This window comes from Drosophila serrata, unplaced genomic scaffold (assembly GCF_035046125.1).
Source record: "Drosophila serrata isolate PLE 108 unplaced genomic scaffold, ASM3504612v1 contig_329, whole genome shotgun sequence".
Classification (NCBI taxonomy): domain Eukaryota; kingdom Metazoa; phylum Arthropoda; class Insecta; order Diptera; family Drosophilidae; genus Drosophila; species Drosophila serrata.
This window is the reverse complement of record NW_028257227.1, coordinates 33,476-56,794: the sequence shown is the minus strand read 5'-3', so window position 1 is coordinate 56,794 and position 23,319 is coordinate 33,476. Positions and strand designations below refer to the sequence as shown.

Here is a 23,319-nt window from a genome sequence, read left to right as displayed (position 1 = left end):
ATTCACTTATACATATTATATTTGCAATTTTACATTCACTGATTTGCATTTTTCCTCCACATCAAACGATCGTTTGTATGGCACCTATATGATACAGTCGTCTGATTTTCATGAAATTTGACACAAAATTTAAGACTTATATTAAATGGCTATACCTCAAATTTGATAAAAATCAGCTGAAAACTGAAAAAGTTATAAATTTAATTGTATTAATTTCTCGATCGTTCCTATGGGAGCTATATGATATAGTAGTCAGGATTTTCATAAAATTTTATGCAAAATTGTAGAGTATAGAAAAATGGCTATATCTCAAATTTGAGCCAATTCTATTGAAAACTGAAAATGTTAAAATTTTTTTTTGTAAAAATTTTTCGATCATTCCAATGGCAGCTATATGATATAGTCGTCCGATCCAGCCCGTTCCGACATATATACGAGTGAGAGTATATAGAAGGCTAACTACAAAGTTTCATTTAGATTGCTTTAAAACGGAGAGACTAGTTTGCGTAGAAACGGACAGACGGCCTGTAGAACAGACGGACAGAAGAACAGACGGACATGGCTAGATCGACTCGGCTGTTCTGGAAACCTATTTTCATATAAGAAGATTCTTATTAAATATGTATAAGCTTTCTTTTAAGGAATGGGTTTACACAAACCTAATATTTAAATAGGAATATAATTACCTGCAAGATCGAACTCATTTCATTTACATAGATTCGCTCCGTCTCCAAAAGCTCTGTCAGCACGTGACCCCGCTTTAGACGCAACGATTCGAGGTCCTGAAATATACAAAAATTTATCATTAATAACAAAACAATAAAAGATAGTCCAGCGTGAATGACTATAAGATAAATGGTTGTTAGAAAAATTAAAAGAAACATGTCTGATTTGCAGAATGTAACGTTGACAAACGTCCTCATAAATGTTAAAAAATTATAACTTTTACAGACACTTTATTGTCTTATTAAGTCCAAATTATGTATCTGGTTTTACTACAAATTTTCACAAAACAACCAGCCCATATTATTTAAGCCGAAATTTAATTATTCTGCTTAGTTATAGTTCTTATGAGTTGAGAAGGCGAAAGGGGTGACTAAAATATTAAAACAAACTTTTTTTGTGAGCAATAGATATATGTATGTTAATGTTGTTAACATATTTTGAGCGTGTGGTTTTATAATACCTTCAGATCCTATACAAAAAAAAAAAAAAAAAGTAATGCGATTACCAATGTATTGTCTTAAAATTTTCAAGTACGATTCGAGGTTAAATGTTAAAATTAAGTCCGTATCTGCATTAAAATAAATTTAAATCTGTATCTGAATTTGAATCTCGCACGTGTGCTCATATGATTCCCAACTGATTCTAACATCCCTGGCATGAGGTTACGGTTGCCGGCCAACTCTTAGATACGTCGGTATGTATGTGCATATGTACGCAACAACATATGCAAGGAACAACAAATAACTCATAAATATGTTAAATATTAATATAGACAATAGACTTTGACTTAAGACAATAGAAATAAGACTTAATATAATTAAAAACAAGAAAGGAAGCCATATTCGGCACGCCGAACATTATATACCCTTGCAGATAGAACTTCGATGAATTGGAATCAATACAATATAAATTATATATATTTATGATAAAAAACAATGAAGTAATAATATGCTTTCATTTCTTTCACCTATACATGTAAAGTAGTGAGGAACTGGCGGACAACGAATACCTAGGGGTTTCGTTGTGAATGGCGTTTGAGCGATCGAGAGAGCAAAGGGAGCGTGGATCAGTTGCGGAAAAGAAGTAAACAGAAGCAGTCGCAATTTTCGGGAGTATTTTGAATGTTGTTAAAGTCGTTTAAGTTCTTATATTAATCTCAGCATACTAATTCTAAATAAACATTATAATACAAACTCTACATTTGGGGGCTCGTACCGGGTCTGAGATAAACAATTAAGAAAAGAGTTAAATTAACTAGTGCGTGACTAGAAGCTGTGAACAGAAGTTGTGAAATTCGGTTGAAAAAAGGAACTGCGTAGTAAAGCGATTCAGGTAGAAAATATCAAAGAAGACAGCTGCGCAGTTTAATTCTGTACTCTTATATTCCTTTCGCTGTGACTTGGATACGGGGAAAAAAAAAAATGACGCGTAGAACGCCGGCAAAAAATAGAAGAGAAGTACAAGATATGAAAGAAGTCGAGGAGGAGCAGAAAGAAGCAGTGGAACTGAAAGAAAATGAGAATGTATTGGAAGTTTCGGATATGAAGAATAAAATCGACAATATATTGCAGTTGTTGTCATTAAAAATTCAAATTGATGAGAGCACAAATGGCCGCGCTAAGCCACAAATTGATAATTTTGAGAAAGTGGTAAACGATTTTGATGGTCAATTGGTGCAACAATGGTTTGAAATGTTCGAAAAAAATGCAGATGCATACGATCTCACACTTAAACAGATGTATGTACAAGCCAGAGGCAAGATGATAGGTGCAGCCAAATTGTTTCTACAGTCAGTGTGTGTGAGCGAATATAATGAGCTAAAGAGAGCACTGATAGAAGAGTTTTCAAGCAGTACCACCAGCGCCGACGTGCATCGCCAGTTGCAAAGCAGGAAGAAAAAGAAGAGCGAGACATTTCACGAATATATTTTACATTTACGTCAGATTGCCATGGCAGGAAAGGTTGAGGAATCAGCGGTGCTGCAGTACATCGTAAACGGACTAGATGTAAAAAATGAGTACAAAGCAATACTTTATTCGTGCAAGACCTTCAAATCCCTCAGAGAACAATATGAAATTATAATGCAACTGGACGATAAGCCTCGTAATTCGTGGAACAAGCGGAGTGCATCACCAAATAACCAACAGAAACGAAAGGAATTCTGTTTTAAGTGTGGTTCAGCAGAGCATAAAATCAAAGATTGTCAGTCTCCAACGAAGTGCTTCAAATGCAATGAGAACGGTCATATTGCTAAAAATTTTCCGTTTGTAGAAGCAAATGTTCGCAAGGTGGTTGACCAAAGCCGTTTCAAACTAATCTCCGTAAATGGTGCTGAAATAAATTGTTTGATCGATACAGGATCGGATGTTTCACTTGTCACGAAGAAGATTGCTGAAAAAATTGGAAACATTGATATTTATAAAAGTGCATCGTTGTTGAGTGGTCTGGGCCAGAAAAAAACAAAGCCTATTGGATTTTTCACCGCTGAAGTTGTTGCCGATCAGTTATTCACGCAGCAAAAGTTTCTAGTCGTGCCCAATGACGTCATCGATTGTGGAGCGTTGCTAGGTCATGATTTTACCAGAAAGTTCAACTTTTACTGCGACGACAATGGCTTCAAATTGACGGGTTTGAGAACTGAAGATAAAGAAGCAGATGGATTTGGCTCCGATGTTTATAATATTATAGAAGCATCTAATTTGGTTACTGTTTCACCCAGGTATAAAGAAGCAGTATCAAAACTCGTCGAAGAAGTCCAGAGAAGGCCATCAAACCCTTCTAACCAGTGTCCAGTCGAGCTGAAGATCACTCCAGATGGCGTAATAAAACCATTTCATCAGTCACCATCTCGTCTGTCTGCAAACGAAGCCGAGGCTGTTAAAAACCAAATAACAGAATGGTTGACCCAGGGAATAATACGTAAGTCATCATCGAACGTGGCCAGCAGAGTTGTAGTGGTCAAGAAGAAAGACGGTTCCCTTCGAGTCTGTATTGACTACAGAAAACTGAACAGCATGGTGTTGGCGGATTGTTTCCCAGTACCGTTGATGGAAGAAGTATTGGAAAAACTTCAAGAGGCCGCATTTTTCTCAACTCTGGATCTGGAAAATGGGTTTTTTCACGTAGCTGTGGCGGAGGCTAGCAAGCCGCTTACGGCATTTGTAACAAAAGAAGGACTCTATGAATTTAACAAAGCTCCGTTCGGATTTAAAAATTCACCGGCTGCATTTATCAGATTTGTTAATCACATATTTCAAGACCTGATCAACGACAATGTGATGCAGTTATACATGGACGATATTATTGTATACGCATCCACAGCGGAGGAATGCATGAAAAAGACAAGACGTGTACTAGAAACAGCAATGCCGTTTGGACTGAAGATAAAGTGGAAGAAATGTAGCTTCATGCAGTCCCGTATACACTTTTTAGGACATACTGTGGAAAATGGAAAGATATGGCCAGGCGAAGAAAAAACATCGGCAGTAAATAAATTTAAAACACCCAAAAATATACGAGCGGTGCAGTCATTTCTTGGTTTAACAGGTTTTTTCAGAAAGTTCATTCCAGGTTATGCTCATATTGCCCGACCGTTGACCAATCTCCTCAGAAAGGACGTCGAATTCCAAATAGGAAGCGCAGAACTGCAGTCCCTTCAAGAGCTTAAGCGAATTCTCTCCTGCGAACCGGTGCTACACATATACTCGCGAACAGCACAAACTGAGCTGCACACCGATGCATGTAAAGACGGATTTGGGGCAGTTTTACTGCAGGTATTTGATGGCCAACTGCACCCGGTTTATTTCTGGAGTAAGAAGACGTCAGCTTCAGAGGCCGAAAGACATAGCTACATCTTAGAGGCGAAGGCTATCTATTTAGCGCTCAGAAAGTTTCGTCATTACCTCATGGGCATTCACTTCAAGCTTGTCACAGATTGCTCCGCGTTCAAAGACACCACCAGAAAAGACGATATTCCGAGAGAAGTTGCAGCGTACGTAATGTATCTACAGGACTTTAGCTGCAATGTTGTTCACAAGCCAGGGAACAAGATGAAACACGTGGATCACCTGAGTCGCCACCCAGAGTCAGTTTGGATCGTAACAGCAGAAGTAGCAGCACGCATCAGGAACGCACAACAGAATGACGAATACAGTAAAGCAATTCTGGTCATTCTCCAGGATCGTCCATATCAAAATTTTAGGATGAAAGGCGATATTCTTTACCGAACAGTCGAAGGCAACGATCTTATTGTGCCTAAATCGATGGAAAAAGATGTCATTCGAGAGTCTCATGAAGTCGGCCACTTTGCAGTTCAAAAAACAATTCATTCCGTAAAGCAGCAGTTTTGGATCCCTCACCTAGAGCGGAAGGTAACGAATTTTATAGCCAACTGTATTAAATGCATTATTTACAGTAAGAAGATGGGAAAGCAAGAAGGGCTATATCGACCATCTGGGGCCAATGGACGCCACATCAAAGCATTACAAATATATACTGGCAATTGTCGATGGATTCGCCAAGTTTGTTTGGCTCTATCCCACCAAAACTACAGGGCAGGAAGAGGTTATCAGGAGATTCACTGAGTGGTCCAATGTGTTTGGATTTCCTAAACGTGTTGTCAGTGATCGTGGTTCCGCATTTACATCTGGAGCGTTTGAAGAGTGGCTGAACATCAACAAAGTGGAACATATTTGCTCAACTACTGGAGTAGCTCGTGGAAACGGCCAAATTGAGCGTATTAACCGATAAATCATTGCTGTCATCGCCAAGGTATCGGCAGAAGAGCCTAGCAAGTGGTTTAAATATGTGCCTCAGGTGCAAAAAGCTATAAACTCACAAGTAAATTCCTCAACAAAGAACCTCAGGAAGAGGTTATCAGGAGATTCACTGAGTGGTCCAATGTGTTTGGATTTCCTAAACGTGTTGTCAGTGATCGTGGTTCCGCATTTACATCTGGAGCGTTTGAAGAGTGGCTGAACATCAACAAAGTGGAACATATTTGCTCAACTACTGGAGTAGCTCGTGGAAACGGCCAAGTTGAGCGTATTAACCGATCAATCATTGCTGTCATCGCCAAGGTATCGGCAGAAGAGCCTAGCAAGTGGTTTAAATATGTGCCTCAGGTGCAAAAAGCTATAAACTCACAAGTAAATTCCTCAACAAAAATGTCGCCATTTGAGCTGTTGTTTGGGACACGAATGTACAGCCATGCAGAAGAACGTTTGCAAGAAATCCTAAATGAAGAGTTTGTCTCTCAGTTTAACCTTGAGCGACAAGAAATGCGAGAGACAGCTAAAAAGAACATTGAAGAGGCACAGCAAATATATAAGCAAAACTACGACAAAAAGCGCAAGCGTGCTCACGACTACAGATTGGGTGATCTCGTCGCAATCAAGAGGACTCAGTTCGTCGCAGGAAGGAAGCTGGCTAGCCCGTATTTAGGACCATATGAGGTCGTCCAAATTAAGCGAAATGGGCGGAACGACGTGCGCAAAGCAGCCCAAGTGGAAGGACCAAACTTAACCAGTACTAGCTGCGATAACATGAAGCTGTGGAGGTTCGTAGCCGACAACGACGACGAGTTGGTTTCATCTGGGTCAGATGCAGATGAGCAGGAGGGCCGAGTGTAAAGTAGTGAGGAACTGGCGGACAACGAATACCTAGGGGTTTCGTTGTGAATGGCGTTTGAGCGATCGAGAGAGCAAAGGGAGCGTGGATCAGTTGCGGAAAAGAAGTAAACAGAAGCAGTCACAATTTTCGGGAGTATTTTGAATGTTGTTAAAGTCGATAAAGTTGTTAAAGTCGTTTAAGTTCTTATATTAATCTCAGCATACTAATTCTAAATAAACATTATAATACAAACTCTACATTCATATTATATTTACAGTTTTACATTCACAGATTAAAATTTTCCTCTATATCTAACTAGCGTTTGTATGGCACCTATTTTACATATCCGTCCGATTTTCATAAAATTTTACATAAAATTGTAGAAATGGCTATATCTCAAATTTGATGATAATCTGTTGAAAACTGAAAAAGTTATACTTTTCAATTGTATTAATTTCTCGATCGTTATTATGGGAGCTATATAATATAGTAGTCCGATTTTCATAAAAAATAAAAGGGGAATTTGATGCTAATCTGTTGAAAACTAAAAAGTTCTTATTTTTAATTGTATTAACTTCTCAATCGTTCCCATGGCAGCTACAAATATGAATGAAATGGTAGTCAGATTTTCTTAAAATTTTACACAAAATTTTAGAAAATTATAAAATGTCTATCTCTTAAATTTTATAAAAATCTGTTGAAAGCTGAAAAAGTTATAATATTTTTTGTACACATGGCTAGATTGACTCGGCTGTTGACACTTATTAGAATGTACATATGTATGTATATACTTTATATAGTCGGAGATGACTCCTTCACTGCGTTGCAGTTTATAATACTCTGCAAGGGTATAATAAACATGAGCATTCAAAATTTACCTCTTGATTCTGACTTTGTTCGGCGTTTTCTGTCGAGGCAATCAATTCAGAAAACCCTTCTTTACTCATTGGTCTGAGATCATGTGTACAGCTAGTCTGAAAATAAATTTGTCGAAAAATTGGTTACATATAATCATTTGTTATTAATATAAATATTAAAATCATACACTTAAGACCTTAGTTATCTGTACATACATACATACATATTTTAGCGACTATATGTATGCTTGAGTGTAGATATATGTATATACATATATGTTTGGGGTCATTATCTTGATATTTGACATTTAAATTTCGGCCGATATTTTGCCAATAAACCAAATTTTTTTACACTCTTCTTCAAATTTGATTGGAGAATGGAGAGATACAGCTCAGTATACATAGGCTTTTAAAATTAATATTGGTGTGTGTCGTTACATAGGTAACGATAAAGTACCGTTTTTTTCTCAAGACGAAACAAAACAATGGAAAACTTAAGTGTGTAAAGAGTTTCTTGTTTTTTTTTTTGTACATACTCATTAAAACTAATAATAAAACAAGAAAGGAAGCTAACTTCAGCACGCCGAAGTTTATATACCCTTGCAGATAGAACTTCTATGAATAGGAATCCATACAATATAAATTATATATATTTGTGTTAAAAAACAATGAAGTAATACCTGCTTTCATTTCATTCACCTATACATATTATATTTGCAGTTTTACATTCACTGATTTGCATTTTTCCTCCACATCAAACGATCGTTTGTATGGCACCTATATGATATAGTCGTCCGATTTTTATGAAATTTGACACAAAATTTAAGACTTATATAAAATGGCTATACCTCAAATTTGATGAAAATCAGCTGAAAACTAAAAAAGTTATAAATTTAATTGTATTAATTTCTCGATCGTTCCTATGGGAGCTATATGATATAGCCGCCCGATTTTCATAAAATTTTCAACAAAATTGTAGAATAATATGAAATAATATGAAATTTGATCAAATTCTGTTGAAAACTAAAAATTTTATAATATTTTTTGTAAAACTTTTCCGATCATTCCTATGACAGCTATATGATATAGTCGTCCGATCCGGCCCGTTCCGACATATATACGTGTGAGAGTATATAGAAGGCTAACTACAAAGTTTCATTCAGATAGCTTCAAAACTGAGAGACTAGTTTGCGTAGAAACGGACAGACGGACAGACGGACAGACGGACAGACGGACATGGCTAGATCGACTCGGCTGTTGATCCTGATCAAGAATATATATACTTTATATAGTCGGAGGTGCCTCCTTCACTGCGTTGCAAACTTCTGACTGAAATTATAATACCCTGCAAGGGTATAAATATACATTTTATACCCTGGAGTACCAGTCATCAGTAATTCATCAACAGTCAAGACGGTGTTGTTAATGATTCATCGATTAATGGCCATACAAATTACTGATGAATTTAACATCAACAATTCATCGATGATTCATCAACAAATTCCTCAACAATTCATCAACATTTTAGGTCGAAAAAAAATTTGTTTTGCCTTTTTTTTCTTGCTCGTGAAAAATGTAATATGTATAGGTGAATGAAATGAAAGCTGGTATTACTTTATTGTTTTTTATAGCCTTGCAGGGTATTATAATTTCAGTCAAAAGTTTGCACACAGTAAAGGAGGCACCTCCGACCATATAAAGTATATATATTCTTGATCAGGATCAACAGCCGAGTCGATTTAGCCATGTCCGTCTGTCCGTCTGTCCGTTTCTACAAAACTAGTCTATCAGTTTTGAAGCTATCTGAATGAAACTTTGTAGTCCTCTATATATCTTACTTTATGTCGGTACAGGCCGGATCGGACGACTATATCATATAGCTGCCATAGGAACGATCAGAAAATGTTTATAACAAAAATTTGAATTTGATAAAATTTGAGATATAGCCGTTTTATATTTTATTCCACAATTTTGTGTTTATTTAAATGTAATCGAACTACTATATCATATAGCTGCCATAGAAACGATCGAGAATTAATACAATTAAAAATGATAGGTTTTCAAGTTTTCAACAGATTTTCATCAAATTTGAAATATAGTCGTTTTATATTATTTTGGAATTTCAATTTTAATTTTATGAAAATCGGATGACTATATCATGTAACTCCCGTACAAACGGATAGATATAGAGGACTATGCAAAACTGTGAGTGTAAAACTGTAAATATAATAAGTATAGGTGAATAAAATGAAGACAGGCATTACTTTATTGCTTTTTAATATATATAATTTATACGTTTATAGATTGGGAAAGCTTGTTTTAAAATACAAACTGCACGAACCTTCCTTTTAATGTTCGAAGTTGAATCAATTGACATTTTTATGTTGATTAGAACAGTCAAAGCCATGTAACCTAACGATGTATACAAAATGAATTACAGTTCTGGTTGTTTTTTAAATTAAAGTTTAAAGTCGGTTGTTTACTATAAAATATAATAATAAACTATAATAATTTTATTTTTATATTTTATTTAATACACCTATACATATTATATTTACAGTTTTACACTCACAATTTTTCATTTTCCTCTACATTTATATATGTACTTATGTACATACATATATACATATGTATATACAGGGTTGCCCATATTCGACGGACCCATGTTTTTTTTTTTAAATCAAAGAAAAAAATAAAAATTTGGCGGTTGGCAATCTTAATCATTTAATTTGTTCCAAGTAGATTTGTTCACATCAATTTTTGAATATGATATCTTTCAAATGGCCGCCTCTGGCGTTGATGGCGTATTGTGCCCTTTTTGCAGCATTTACCATGGCCAGCGGGTTGAGAAATTTGTTGATGAATCATCGATGAATTGATGATGAATTGTTGATGAATCATCGATTAATTGTTGATGAATTTTTATTGAAGACTGCCTAGGACATGCCCATGTTAAATTCATCAACAGTTTGTATGGCCTGTCATCAATGAATCATCAACAGCACCCCCTTGACTGTTGATGAATTATTGATGACAGGTACTGCAGGGTTATTTTAAGTTTTTTTTTTTACAAATAAAACAGTATATAATGTTTAAAAAAGTGAAAGCATCTGTTAAAAATTCAAAAATAAAACAAGGCAAACAAGAAAGGAAGCTAACTTCTGAACGGTACTGCAGGGTTATTTTAAGTTTTTTTTACAAATAAAACAGTATATAATGTTTAACAAGAAAGGAAGCTAACTTCGGCACGCCGAAGTTTATATACCCTTGCAGATAGAACTTCTATGAATAGGAATACATTCAATATAAATTATATATATTTGTGTTAAAAAACAATGAAGTAATACCTGCTTTCATTGCATTCACCTATACATATTATATTTGCGGCTTACATTCACAGATTTGCATTTTTCCTCTACATCAAACGATCGTTTGTATGGCACCTATATGATATAGTCGTCCGATTTTCATGAAATTTGACACAAAATTTAAGACTAATATAAAATTGCTATACCTCAAATTTGATGAAAATCTGTTGAAAACCGAAAAAGTTATAATTTTTAATTGTTTTAATTTCTCGATCGTTCCTATGGGAGCTATATGATATAGTAGTCCGATTTTCATAAAATTTTATGCAAAATTGTAGAGTATAGTAAAATGGCTATATCTCAAATTTGATCCAATTCTATTGAAAACTGAAAAAGTTAAAATTTTTTTTGTAAACATTTTCCGATCATTCCTATGGCAGCTATATGATATAGTCTTCCAATTCGGCCCGTTCCGACATATATACGAGTGAGAGTATATAGAAGGCTAACTACAAAGTTTCATTCAGATAGCTTCAAAACTGAGAGACTAGTTTGCGTAGAAACGGACAGACGGAGAGACGGACAGAAGGACAGACGGACAGACGGATATGGCTAGATCGACTCGGCTGTTGATCCTGATCAAGAATATATATGCTTTATATAGTCGGAGGTGCCTCCTTCACTGCGTTGCAAACTTCTGACTGAAATTATAATACCCTGCAAGGGTATAAAAAAGTGAAAGCATCTGTTAAAAATTCAAAAATAAAACAAGGTAAACAAGAAAGGAACCTTATAAGAAGATTATAACCTTGCAAAAACGAACTTCGATCACTAGGAATTAATACAATATAATATAAAAATATTTATGTTAAAAAGCAATGAAGTAATAATATAATATAGTCGTCCTATTTTCATAAAATTAAAACCGAAATTCTGGGAATAATGAAAAATAACGACGTTTTTAATTTGATAAAAATCTGTTAGAAACTAAAAAAGTAATAAATTTTGTTTATAAAAATTTTCCGAATGAAACTGCAAAGTTTTATTCAGATAGCTTTAAAACGGAATAACCACTGAACAGTCGGGCTTTTTAGCCAAATTTATGCGGCAGGACTGTTAAACATTAAGTAGGTTCAGTTCCCAGTTGGTCGTATACTATTCCAAAAAAAGTTTGTGAGTATGGTTCTAAGATTTACTTCAATTTAAATGTAACAAATGTAAAAAATCTGCATGTGAAAAAGGCGAAGCTTCATACTAATGTTTTTTTTTATCGAATTTTTTCCTTAATTTCATCTATACCGCTCATGATGAATTTGATCATGAGCCGAGAAGCGACGGCGGCACCATGAATTACCCCACTGAACGGTAAGGGTGAATTTGATTATGAGTCGAGCAGCGACGTCATCATCATGAATAAAATCGAATGAGAACTTTACATAAACGGTGGGTCCTACACACCAAACGGGTAAGCATAAAAGTCGGCAGGAATTTGGCAGAAAAGTCCGACTGGGCAGCTGATCTCAAACATGTACTGCACTGTTTTTGTATATATGTGCCTATCGATGTGTTTGTCTGTTTTGATTTTAGCTTGATTACATTTTTTAGTGCTTGAATCCCTTTATATTGTTTTTTTTTTATATAAGTAATCCAAAAAAATATAAATACTAAGTGTTTAATTCCAATTTCAGAAAATCATTAAACTACATTTTATTTTCAAATCATATACTAAAAATAGGTTATTTACATAATATATACATACAGAATATATAAATATGTATGTATATAATATATTTGAATTATTAAATACAAATGTATATTAATTATTATTGTTATTATTATAACAAAAATAAAAGATAATTTAAATTCATAATTATATATGTATTTTCAATTATATCATTTAATTGACTCAGACATAATATATTATAACACATAAATTATAAAAACGAAATAAAATAAATGTAAAAATATGTAATAGGTTCAATCGCGAAATCGGTATTTTGAGGCACGACAGAATATATAAATATGTATGTATATAATATATTTGAATTATTAAATACAAATGTATATTAATTATTATTGTTATTATTATAACAAAATTAAAAGATAATTTAAATTCATAATTATATATGTATTTTCAATTATATTATTTAATTGACTCAGACATAATATATTATAACACATAAATTATAAAAACGAAATAAAATAAATGTAAAAATATGTAATAGGTTCAATCGCGAAATCGGTATTTTGAGGCACGACATGCCAGCCAGCCAGCACGAAAACATCGCTGTATGCGTAATAGAGAGCGGCTGGCTCTAGAGCGCACTCTCGTTGGTTTTTGAACGAAATGTGAAAATCGTGTCCAAAAAAATCGTATGACGTTACGGATCTTCAACACTGTAATGTCTTTGGTTCTTTGACGCCCCCGACTTCTCTTTTTAACCTCTACGGGTTATATCTACACTACAGGATCTTTAGCGGCAGGATCGCCCCCCTACACACGGACAATAGAATAAGCTTTCATGAATGAGTCAAGGGACTTGATACTTCAAGACAATCTAAACCTTTATGAATCAAGGAAAAATATTTTATTTAAATATAGACAGTTCTCAAAACATTGTTGGCAAACAAATGTATCCCAAGCTTGACCATTTTGAGAAGCCAAACCGAAGGATTATCCTAACAATAAGGATTTTAAATGAAAAGAATTTATTCAAGTTGTGATTGAATCAATGGATTAAGTTCATTTATTTGAATTCGTTTTGCATGCAATCTATAAATATCAAGGGCAAAAAATTGAAAATTTATATTTATTATTTAGTCGCTGATAGAAAATCCGGTATTTAAACTCCATGCTGCAATCAAATGGATCGATGGAATATACCTTCAACTGATATCAAATCTGAGGGCTATATTAGCTTGCCTTTCATGCCAGTTGTCCATTAACCACATTCTATGAAAAATAGCTTATAGGATAACTTTTCCCATGTGTTCCAAAGATTATATTTTTTCATAAAACCTCAACACGCGAGTAAAGACAGGACGGAAGATATCTTCGGCACACCGAAATTGATATACCCTTACATTTTACAATTGGATCATTAAATAACCTATTAGGTTGGTACCAATTTAAAAACAGAAACATCACCTTTAACATTTGCCTATACAAATTAAATTTACAGTTTTCTATTTACATTTTATAATTTTCCTCTATATTTAACGATCATTTCTATGGTAGATAAAATGACTACATAAATGAAACTATGTTAAAAACGGGAATTTTTTTTCTAAAAATCTAAATTTTTATTCAGATAGCTTAAAAAATTAGAGAAACGGACAAAGGGGCAAACATACGGACAGAGTGAGTATGGATAGATAGGCTCGGATGTTGATTAATAATATATAAAATCAATGAAAATACCGGAAACTAAAAGAGTTGTTGCCATTCAAATGCTTCTACGATATTTTCATTCGTTCAGCAACACCGAAAACATCAACTATATTACTGAAAATCCAGTGTCTTTTTTTAATAAGTTTTGCACAGCAACATCTTTCCCCATTTAATCAAATTCAAAATTATTACTAATAATGGAATACGATTTATTTTCAGAAAAATTTAACATAATAATTTAATATTTACAGGAAATTTCTGGTCCGAGCGTTTTACGAGACTACTTGCATAAACTTCTTGATCTTCATAAATTGTTGGTAGAATTTCAAAGGGAATTATGTAAGATTTGGATACAGAAGTCGGTACATTCGGGTCACCATACTGATACGCTTCTGCAGAGAATAAATAAAAAATTAACTCTTTCAAAGCGCTTTTCTCGGTTGATTAGACTTGACCATTGAAACTTTTTAAATAAGCTGTTAACGAATTCAGTCGCTAACTTTTTTTTGGTCGTTCCCTATCCAGCTGAAAATATCGGCAAAGTATCGAGATACATCACCGATGTTTTCAGTAATTCAGTTTAATGGGGAATCCCTTAATAAATAAGTATGATATTTATCAGATTTTAATCGAAATTCTTGAATCACAATTTGTCAGGGCCATATCTATAAAGTATACATACATATCTATATAGAAAAGAAATAAGGATTTTTTTTTTACATATTATGAGACATATCGCCCTGTCTGTCCGTCTGTCTATTTCTACGCAAAGAAGTCTCCCAGTTTCAAAGCTATCTGAAAGAAACTTTTCACTTAGTTTTCTAAATACTCTCTCTAGTATATAAGTATAATTAAAAAAAAAAAAAAAACTTTTCAAAATATTTTCATTTTCAACTAAGTATATGCACAGGCAAATGTTGAAACCAAATTTGTATTATATGTATGTGTTTCATATATTTCCTGTAAGTCATTTTTTTTCATTTGAACGAATTGGATTTATTCCTAATGATCCAATTGCAAAGTGTAAGAGTACAGAATCGGCCTGTCAAAGAGAGCATCTTTACTAATAGAGGTGCAAAAACATCGATGTATGGGCCATATCCATCTACTCTGAGAAAGCCAATTTTATATTCAAAGCTTGTTTCAAGATTTCGCTTTGTCAAATTGTAAAACTGTAAATATGAAATGAATAAAAGTTTAATGCTTATATACATATGTATATTAAGTGATGTACACCTCTCATATTATAAAAGTTTAGTTTTCATTTAAATTAATTAATTAATTTTTAAACATACAATTAACAACAAAGGTGTTCAAACTTTGTCGTATGTATATAAGTTAGCTTCCTAACTACTAATATTAAAAATAATAAATAAAAACAAGAAAATGTGGAGATCGGTATAAATATAATATACACTTTTAAAAGGAAATTTAAAACCTAATAATGTGATGAAAAAGAAAATAGAAGAAAACGGAAAGCTATTACGATAGGCTGTGGGAGCTATCTCGACTTCCGCCTCTTATTAGAGGTGAATAATTATTTATATGCTTTATAAGCTACCACCAGTCACGGTTCCTACGTTTTGTATTACCTTTTGGTATCTTTTTATATCTTCGGATAAGTCGCTTTGAAGTTGTACTCTTTCGGACTTTAAGACGTCGCTTAAGCTTCTCCCAAAGTATGGGCAGTCATCTTCATCACAGCTCGACAAGCTGCAACAACAGCTGGTCGATTTTCCTGGCGAAAGTTCGTTATATGCATTATTCCAGAAAACACCTCCAACGGCATTGCAGCTTAAGGAAGAAGTTGAATACTGCTGTCTATAACATTCACAGCAATCTTTTTCTGAGTCACACAGAGAATTATTATCTAGACAGGATTCTCCACAGTTGGACGATGCGTTAGACGACAACACAATAGGATCGACTCTAGAGAAGTTAATGAATTCATTGAAGAGTTTTATATTAGGCGTCTCCCTAACCCAACGGCTGTTGCATTTGGATTCCTCTGCCCTTACTTTCAAATTATTTAATTTGCGCTCTTGTTCAATGTTACACTGCTTTATATTTTCTGTAGCGGCTTGTATCAATTCGTTAGTCGTTATCTTGGTCAGATTCTTCTTGGAAAAATTCTGTAAGTCGTTTGGATCACCAACAATAGCTTTCATCTGACTTGTAAGATTTTCTCTTGACTTGACAGAACCCTGCCTTTCCGATTTTTCTCCATTAGCTTCCTCGATATTATGAGAAAAATTCGATGGCTTTTGACTATTGCAATTATCGGAAGAAGCACCAGAATGAGACCATCTTTGTTGATTTACTCTATGGTGTCGATCATCTGGTACGACGTAATCATATCTTTTATCCAGATAATTTCTCTGCGAATTTTGATGTTGGTTGAACCGTTCTTTTTCATCCACCAAGCGATTAATGATATGCAGAGTTTCCCGTTTTTTGCGAAAGTGAACTCTCTCTAGTTTGTTTTTTTTTGTATAGCTAGAGTTACTCTCTTGTCCCCCGTCAAATGATATCCATAGATTTGAATGATGTTCGGTTTTCCGGTTTCGAACTAAATGCTCGGCTTTCAGAAGTGTATTACTCACTTCGGTGCTTTCGATCCGCGCGATTCGGTCGGAACGTGATTTTATACCGTTGGCCTCAAGCTGAAAGTCGCAAGGAGAGCTTCGATATTTCCAAGTATGTGAATTATTACAGTCACAACTAATTGCCTTGTTACAAGAATAATCATTCACATTTGGCTCCTGAAACGAGGCATTGGATTTTTGAGTTGACCAGGACTTGGTTTTGAATTGTGCTTGGGAGGCCAAAAGACTTTTTGAGTTTAGCAGTATGTTAGAACCGGTTTGGCAGGCAGTTCCGATATGTGCCGGACTTCTGAACTGTCTGCATATACCCTCGAAACGAGTGGGGTTGTTGGGCAGTCGGGCAGACTGTGGAGTCTCGTTTGACCTGTTTATTATAGCCTCCTTGCATTGATGCACATAGTTAACCTTGAGCAGCTTCATTTTTGGTATATCAGTATTGTTATTGGCAGGCTTTTTTGAGTCTGAAGTACTGTCTTCGCCGCACATATCGCTGGGCAACAGCTTTTGCGTTAGGGCCAGAGAAAGCTTGCAGAGAGGCATATTTGAGTTTATGGTAATTCACATTTAAATAAAATATAAACTATAGAAGAGTATGAAACATTTTTTTCATATAGTCTGACCATATTTTTTAAAATGTACTTTTCTGTTTTTTTATAGTTAAATGAATTAACGACTAATTTTGTTGTTGGTGAAAACTATGGCTGCCATCTAACATATGTGCATTTGTATAAATGTTTTACTATTTTTATTTCACTTTGAATAGTTTTCCGTCGGATCAGTACTAAGCGGCGTGTGACGTTGTTTCTGAATTGAACTCATAGAAAGCACTGCCTCGGCTGTTTTTCCACGAAGCCAGCAACCAGTTTTGACCTTCAACAAGTTTGATGCAACTTGTTTGATATTGTTGTGCTTTAGCACGCCGGTTTGAAACCTACCGTGAACCGTTTATTGACCGTAATCTCTTCTGTTGTTGCGCTTTCTCCTCTAAAATTGTGTATATCATGCTCTTATTCTAAGCGTCCAGTATTAATGCGTTAATAACTACATATGTATGTACATACATACATATTTGTATACTGTTTGCCGAGGGTATACCAATTTGGGAAGAAGTTGGCTGCCTATCTAAGGAGACATTTTCTAAAAAGTATTTACTTAGGGTTCATTTGATTACCTGTAGTATAAAAGTCGAAACTATATTCACCGAAGATAATATTAAATAGCTGCAATAATAATTTGGATAAACCGTCAAAATCTCTATTTTTATACCCTTGCAGGGTATTATAATTTCAGTCAGAAGTTTGAAACGCAGAGAAGGAGTCACCTCCGACCATATAATATATACATATATATTCTTGATCAGCATCAACAGCCGAGTCCATCTAGCCACGTCCGTCTGTCCGCTTCTACAAAACTAGTCTCTCAGTTTTGAAGCTAGCTGAATTAAAATTTTGTACTTAGTCTTCTATATACTCTTACTCGTATATATGTCGGAACGGACTAAATCATAAAACTGCCATAGAAACGATCGGAAAACTAAAAAATAAATGTTTTACCTTTATCAGTTTTCAACCGAATTTGATACAATTTAAGATATAGTCATTTTATATTATTCCACAATTTTGTGTTTAATTATAAAAAATCGAACTACTATATCATAGGGCTGCCATAGGAACGATCGAGAATTAAAACAATTAAAAATTATAAGTTTTCCAGTTTTCAACAGATTTTTATCAAATTTGCGAATTTGGTTTTATATTATTCTGGAATCTCAATTTTAATATTATGAAAATCGGATGACTATATCATGTAGCTCCCGTACAAACGGTCGTTAGATATAGAGGAATATGCAAAACTGTGTGTGAATATATATAAAATATATTTAATTAATTCATAGTGGTCGATATTCTATAAGCAAGGGTATGTAAGCTTCGGCGTGCCGAAGTTAGCTTCCTTTCTTGTTCTATATAAAAATGTTGTACCCCTCCAAAATTGTTTATACATTGGGAAAGCCTGGCTTAAAATACAAAATGCACGGACCTTCCTTATTAGAACGGTCAAACTCATGTAAACTAACGATAAATGAATTAGTAGAATATTTTGTTTATCATCAAAATAGTTCTAGTTAATTATAGTGTTCATTTTTATTAGTTGACTGGCAAATGAAAGTATTATTTTTGTAATAATCAAATCCATTCACTATGGGGAGAAATTTCTAAAAGAGTGAGTTAAATATGTGAAACCTTTTGACTAAATAAATTTAGTCAGATTTTGTTCATATTTTTTAGTAAACAAATTCTATAAAATTAAAACATGAAAGGAAGCTAATATTGGCACGAAAAATGCAAGTGTTGCAAAAATTAATCTTTTCAAATGTTGCATTTTATTTTTTACGGGATATTTTATTAAATATTTTTTTCTAGGCTCTCCACAGTGTAATGGACAGAGCGCTGTAAGCACGTGTTACCGAATCAAAAGTAGATAGAGACAAAAGACGACCTTAACAGAAAGTTCAATTGAAATTTAAACTTCGTAAAAAATTAACAAAAACGCGACAAGAGAAAATATTCCATAGTAAAAATATTTTAAAATAATACAAGTGTAAACAATGTGAATCCATAATAAGAATCATATACATACTAAACGTATGTACATATATGTATCATGTATCATGTACCAGATACTACACTTTAGTACCAAAATTCCTTTCCTGTCCGATTCCTGGTGTCATGTTCTAAAAACAAACACAAATCTCATGGGTTTTCGGTAAAATAACTCCGAAACAAAGTAGGCAATGAAAATTCTACCTGTGTTCGGATACTGCCAAACAATTAATTGTTGTTTTCGAAGGGATTCGGAGCAGCGGTTATGAAATTAGATTGATATGATGAAAAATATTATTTAACGAAATAGATTTGTTCGCAGCTCTAAAGGCAGCTGAAGTATTCACAAGTGTTTTGCAATGTAATTTATTAAATATTGTTAAAGGGTAAGTGACTTATTTGTATTCAGTTAATAAATTCATTTCCAGAATTGCGTTTGAACCTTTTTTAACCTAGACGGTGTGAACGGAAGGCCATTATATATCCAGTATTTGTTTTCTTCTTAATTGGTGTGTATATTTATGGAAAATATTGTCCATTTGATTCTAACATACATATGAATATACATATGTATTTTACTATTAGATTGACGAGGCAACAGCCGGAAGGAAAGCCCTGTAACCTGTAAAAAGTATTTACTTAGGGTTCATTTGATTACCTGTAGTATAAAAGTCGAAACTATATTCACCGAAGATAATATTAAATAGCTGCAATAATAATTTGGATAAACCGTCAAAATCTCTATTTTTATACCCTTGCAGGGTATTATAATTTCAGTCAGAAGTTTGAAACGCAGAGAAGGAGTCACCTCCGACCATATAATATATACATATGTATAACATATATTCTTGATCAGCATCAACAGCCGAGTCCATCTAGCCACGTCCGTCTGTCCGCTTCTACAAAACTAGTCTCTCAGTTTTGAAGCTAGCTGAATTAAAATTTTGTACTTAGTCTTCTATATACTCTTACTCGTATATATGTCGGAACGGACTAAATCATAAAACTGCCATAGAAACGATCGGAAAACTAAAAAATAAATGTTTTACCTTTATCAGTTTTCAACCGAATTTGATACAATTTAAGATATAGTCATTTTATATTATTCCACAATTTTGTGTTTAATTATAAAAAATCGAACTACTATATCATAGGGCTGCCATAGGAACGATCGAGAATTAAAACAATTAAAAATTATAAGTTTTCCAGTTTTCAACAGATTTTTATCAAATTTGCGAATTTGGTTTTATATTATTCTGGAATCTCAATTTTAATGTTATGAAAATCGGATGACTATATCATGTAGCTCCCGTACAAACGGTCGTTAGATATAGAGGAATATGCAAAACTGTGTGTGAATATATATAAAATATATTTAATTAATTCATAGTGGTCGATATTCTATAAGCAAGGGTATGTAAGCTTCGGCGTGCCGAAGTTAGCTTCCTTTCTTGTTCTATATAAAAATGTTGTACCCCTCCAAAATTGTTTATACATTGGGAAAGCCTGGCTTAAAATACAAAATGCACGGACCTTCCTTATTAGAACGGTCAAACTCATGTAAACTAACGATAAATGAATTAGTAGAATATTTTGTTTATCATCAAAATAGTTCTAGTTAATTATAGTGTTCATTTTTATTAGTTGACTGGCAAATGAAAGTATTATTTTTGTAATAATCAAATCCATTCACTATGGGGAGAAATTTCTAAAAGAGTGAGTTAAATATGTGAAACCTTTTGACTAAATAAATTTAGTCAGATTTTGTTCATTTTTTTAGTAAACAAATTCTATAAAATTAAAACATGAAAGGAAGCTAATATTGGCACGAAAAATGCCAGTGTTGCAAAAATTAATCTTTTCAAATGTTGCATTTTATTTTTTACGGGATATTTTATTAAATATTTTTTTCTAGGCTCTCCACAGTGTAATGGACAGAGCGCTGTAAGCACGTGTTACCGAATCAAAAGTAGATAGAGACAAAAGACGACCTTAACAGAAAGTTCAATTGAAATTTAAACTTCGTAAAAAATTAACAAAAACGCGACAAGAGAAAATATTCCATAGTAAAAATATTTTAAAATAATACAAGTGTAAACAATGTGAATCCATAATAAGAATCATATACATACTAAACGTATGTACATATATGTATCATGTATCATGTACCAGATACTACACTTTAGTACCAAAATTCCTTTCCTGTCCGATTCCTGGTGTCATGTTCTAAAAACAAACACAAATCTCATGGGTTTTCGGTAAAATAACTCCGAAACAAAGTAGGCAATGAAAATTCTACCTGTGTTCGGATACTGCCAAACAATTAATTGTTGTTTTCGAAGGGATTCGGAGCAGCGGTTATGAAATTAGATTGATATGATGAAAAATATTATTTAACGAAATAGATTTGTTCGCAGCTCTAAAGGCAGCTAAAGTATTCACAAGTGTTTTGCAATGTAATTTATTAAATATTGTTAAAGGGTAAGTGACTTATTTGTATTCAGTTAATAAATTCATTTCCAGAATTGCGTTTGAACCTTTTTTAACCTAGACGGTGTGAACGGAAGGCCATTTTATATCCAGTATTTGTTTTCTTCTTAATTGGTGTGTATATTTATGGAAAATATTGTCCATTTGATTCTAACATACATATGAATATACATATGTATTTTACTATTAGATTGACGAGGCAACAGCCGGAAGGAAAGCCCTGTAACATATGTTTAGGGAAAATGCAAGAAGTTATGCTAAGAAAAATTGTGGTAATCATTGAACAAATTATAAAGTTTTTTACATGAATAAATAATGATATAATAAAAATGTATACAAATTGCGTCAGATATTTACTATGGGGCGTGGGGTTCCGGGGATCTTCTTCACGTTTTCCTCTGGGATTCCTATCTGATTCTACTCTAAATGGTGATTCCTCTTGGTGATTCCGCCTGGCACAACTTTGACAGTCCTACCTGATTCTACTCTAAATTCCCCTACGATTATGCCTGATTCCGTATCAAATTCCTGTATGATTCTGTTCAGAATCCCTTCCGAAATTCGATTTCGTGCCGAAATTCACGACAAATTCCTGGCAGGATTCCTTTATGATTCCCTGAAAATTCCTCGGGTATTCCGAATTCAGGTTTGCTAACGCCTACTATATGCAAATTGATGGATGTTCGCAGCTCTAAAGGCAGCTGAAGTATTCACAAGTGTTTTGCAATGTAATTTATTAAATATTGTTAAAGGGTAAGTGACTTATTTGTATTCAGTTAATAAATTCATTTCCAGAATTGCGTTTGAACCTTTTTTAACCTAGACGGTGTGAACGGAAGGCCATTATATATCCAGTATTTGTTTTCTTCTTAATTGGTGTGTATATTCATGGAAAATATTGTCCATTTGATTCTAACATACATATGAATATACATATGTATTTTACTATTAGATTGACGAGGCAACAGCCGGAAGGAAAGCCCTGTAACCTGTAAAAAGTATTTACTTAGGGTTCATTTGATTACCTGTAGTATAAAAGTCGAAACTATATTCACCGAAGATAATATTAAATAGCTGCAATAATAATTTGGATAAACCGTCAAAATCTCTATTTTTATACCCTTGCAGGGTATTATAATTTCAGTCAGAAGTTTGAAACGCAGAGAAGGAGTCACCTCCGACCATATAATATATACATATATATTCTTGATCAGCATCAACAGCCGAGTCCATCTAGCCACGTCCGTCTGTCCGCTTCTACAAAACTAGTCTCTCAGTTTTGAAGCTAGCTGAATTAAAATTTTGTACTTAGTCTTCTATATACTCTTACTCGTATATATGTCGGAACGGACTAAATCATAAAACTGCCATAGAAACGATCGGAAAACTAAAAAATAAATGTTTTACCTTTATCAGTTTTCAACCGAATTTGATAAAATTTAAGATATAGTCATTTTATATTATTCCACAATTTTGTGTTTAATTATAAAAAATCGAACTACTATATCATAGGGCTGCCATAGAAACGATCGAGAATTAAAACAATTAAAAATTATAAGTTTTCCAGTTTTCAACAGATTTTTATCAAATTTGCGAATTTGGTTTTATATTATTCTGGAATCTCAATTTTAATATTATGAAAATCGGATGACTATATCATGTAGCTCCCGTACAAACGGTCGTTAGATATAGAGGAATATGCAAAACTGTGTGTGAATATATATAAAATAT

At 33.7% G+C, this 23,319-nt stretch overlaps 1 protein-coding gene and 3 long non-coding RNA genes across 8 annotated transcripts in view; 3 read left to right on the top strand and 1 right to left on the bottom strand.

The window, feature by feature from the left end:
- The window catches only part of LOC110189554 (uncharacterized), a 30,862-nt gene extending 13,535 nt beyond the window's left edge, over nt 1-17,327 (bottom strand). The window contains exons 1-3 of one of the 5 annotated variants that reach the window (XM_086837594.1): nt 15,485-17,327; nt 7,215-7,310; nt 687-782 (exon numbers count right to left, since the gene is read on the bottom strand). In XM_086837594.1, the coding sequence (XP_086693720.1) occupies nt 687-782; nt 7,215-7,310; nt 15,485-17,038 (1,746 nt within the window). In that variant the 5' untranslated portion in view covers nt 17,039-17,327. Of the gene's footprint in view, nt 1-686; nt 783-7,214; nt 7,311-14,077; nt 14,579-15,484 lie in introns of those variants that run through there. The other 4 variants (XR_002319954.2, XM_020959686.2, XM_020959687.2 and 1 more) reach the window with 4 other exon arrangements.
- A 1,891-nt stretch (nt 17,328-19,218) lies between these two features.
- On the top strand, nt 19,219-20,123 carry LOC147642928 (uncharacterized). Its single transcript, XR_015272758.1, has 3 exons — nt 19,219-19,484; nt 19,555-19,607; nt 19,684-20,123. It is a non-coding gene; the product is annotated as an uncharacterized LOC147642928 (long non-coding RNA).
- A 1,304-nt stretch (nt 20,124-21,427) lies between these two features.
- On the top strand, nt 21,428-21,918 carry LOC110189556 (uncharacterized). The gene is made up of 3 exons (XR_002319955.2): nt 21,428-21,579; nt 21,650-21,702; nt 21,779-21,918. It is a non-coding gene; the product is annotated as an uncharacterized LOC110189556 (long non-coding RNA).
- Nucleotides 21,919-22,162: 244 nt separating this feature from the next.
- LOC147642927 (uncharacterized) lies at nt 22,163-23,094 on the top strand. Its single transcript, XR_015272756.1, has 3 exons — nt 22,163-22,341; nt 22,412-22,464; nt 22,541-23,094. It is a non-coding gene; the product is annotated as an uncharacterized LOC147642927 (long non-coding RNA).
- The last annotated feature ends 225 nt before the right edge of the window (nt 23,095-23,319 follow it).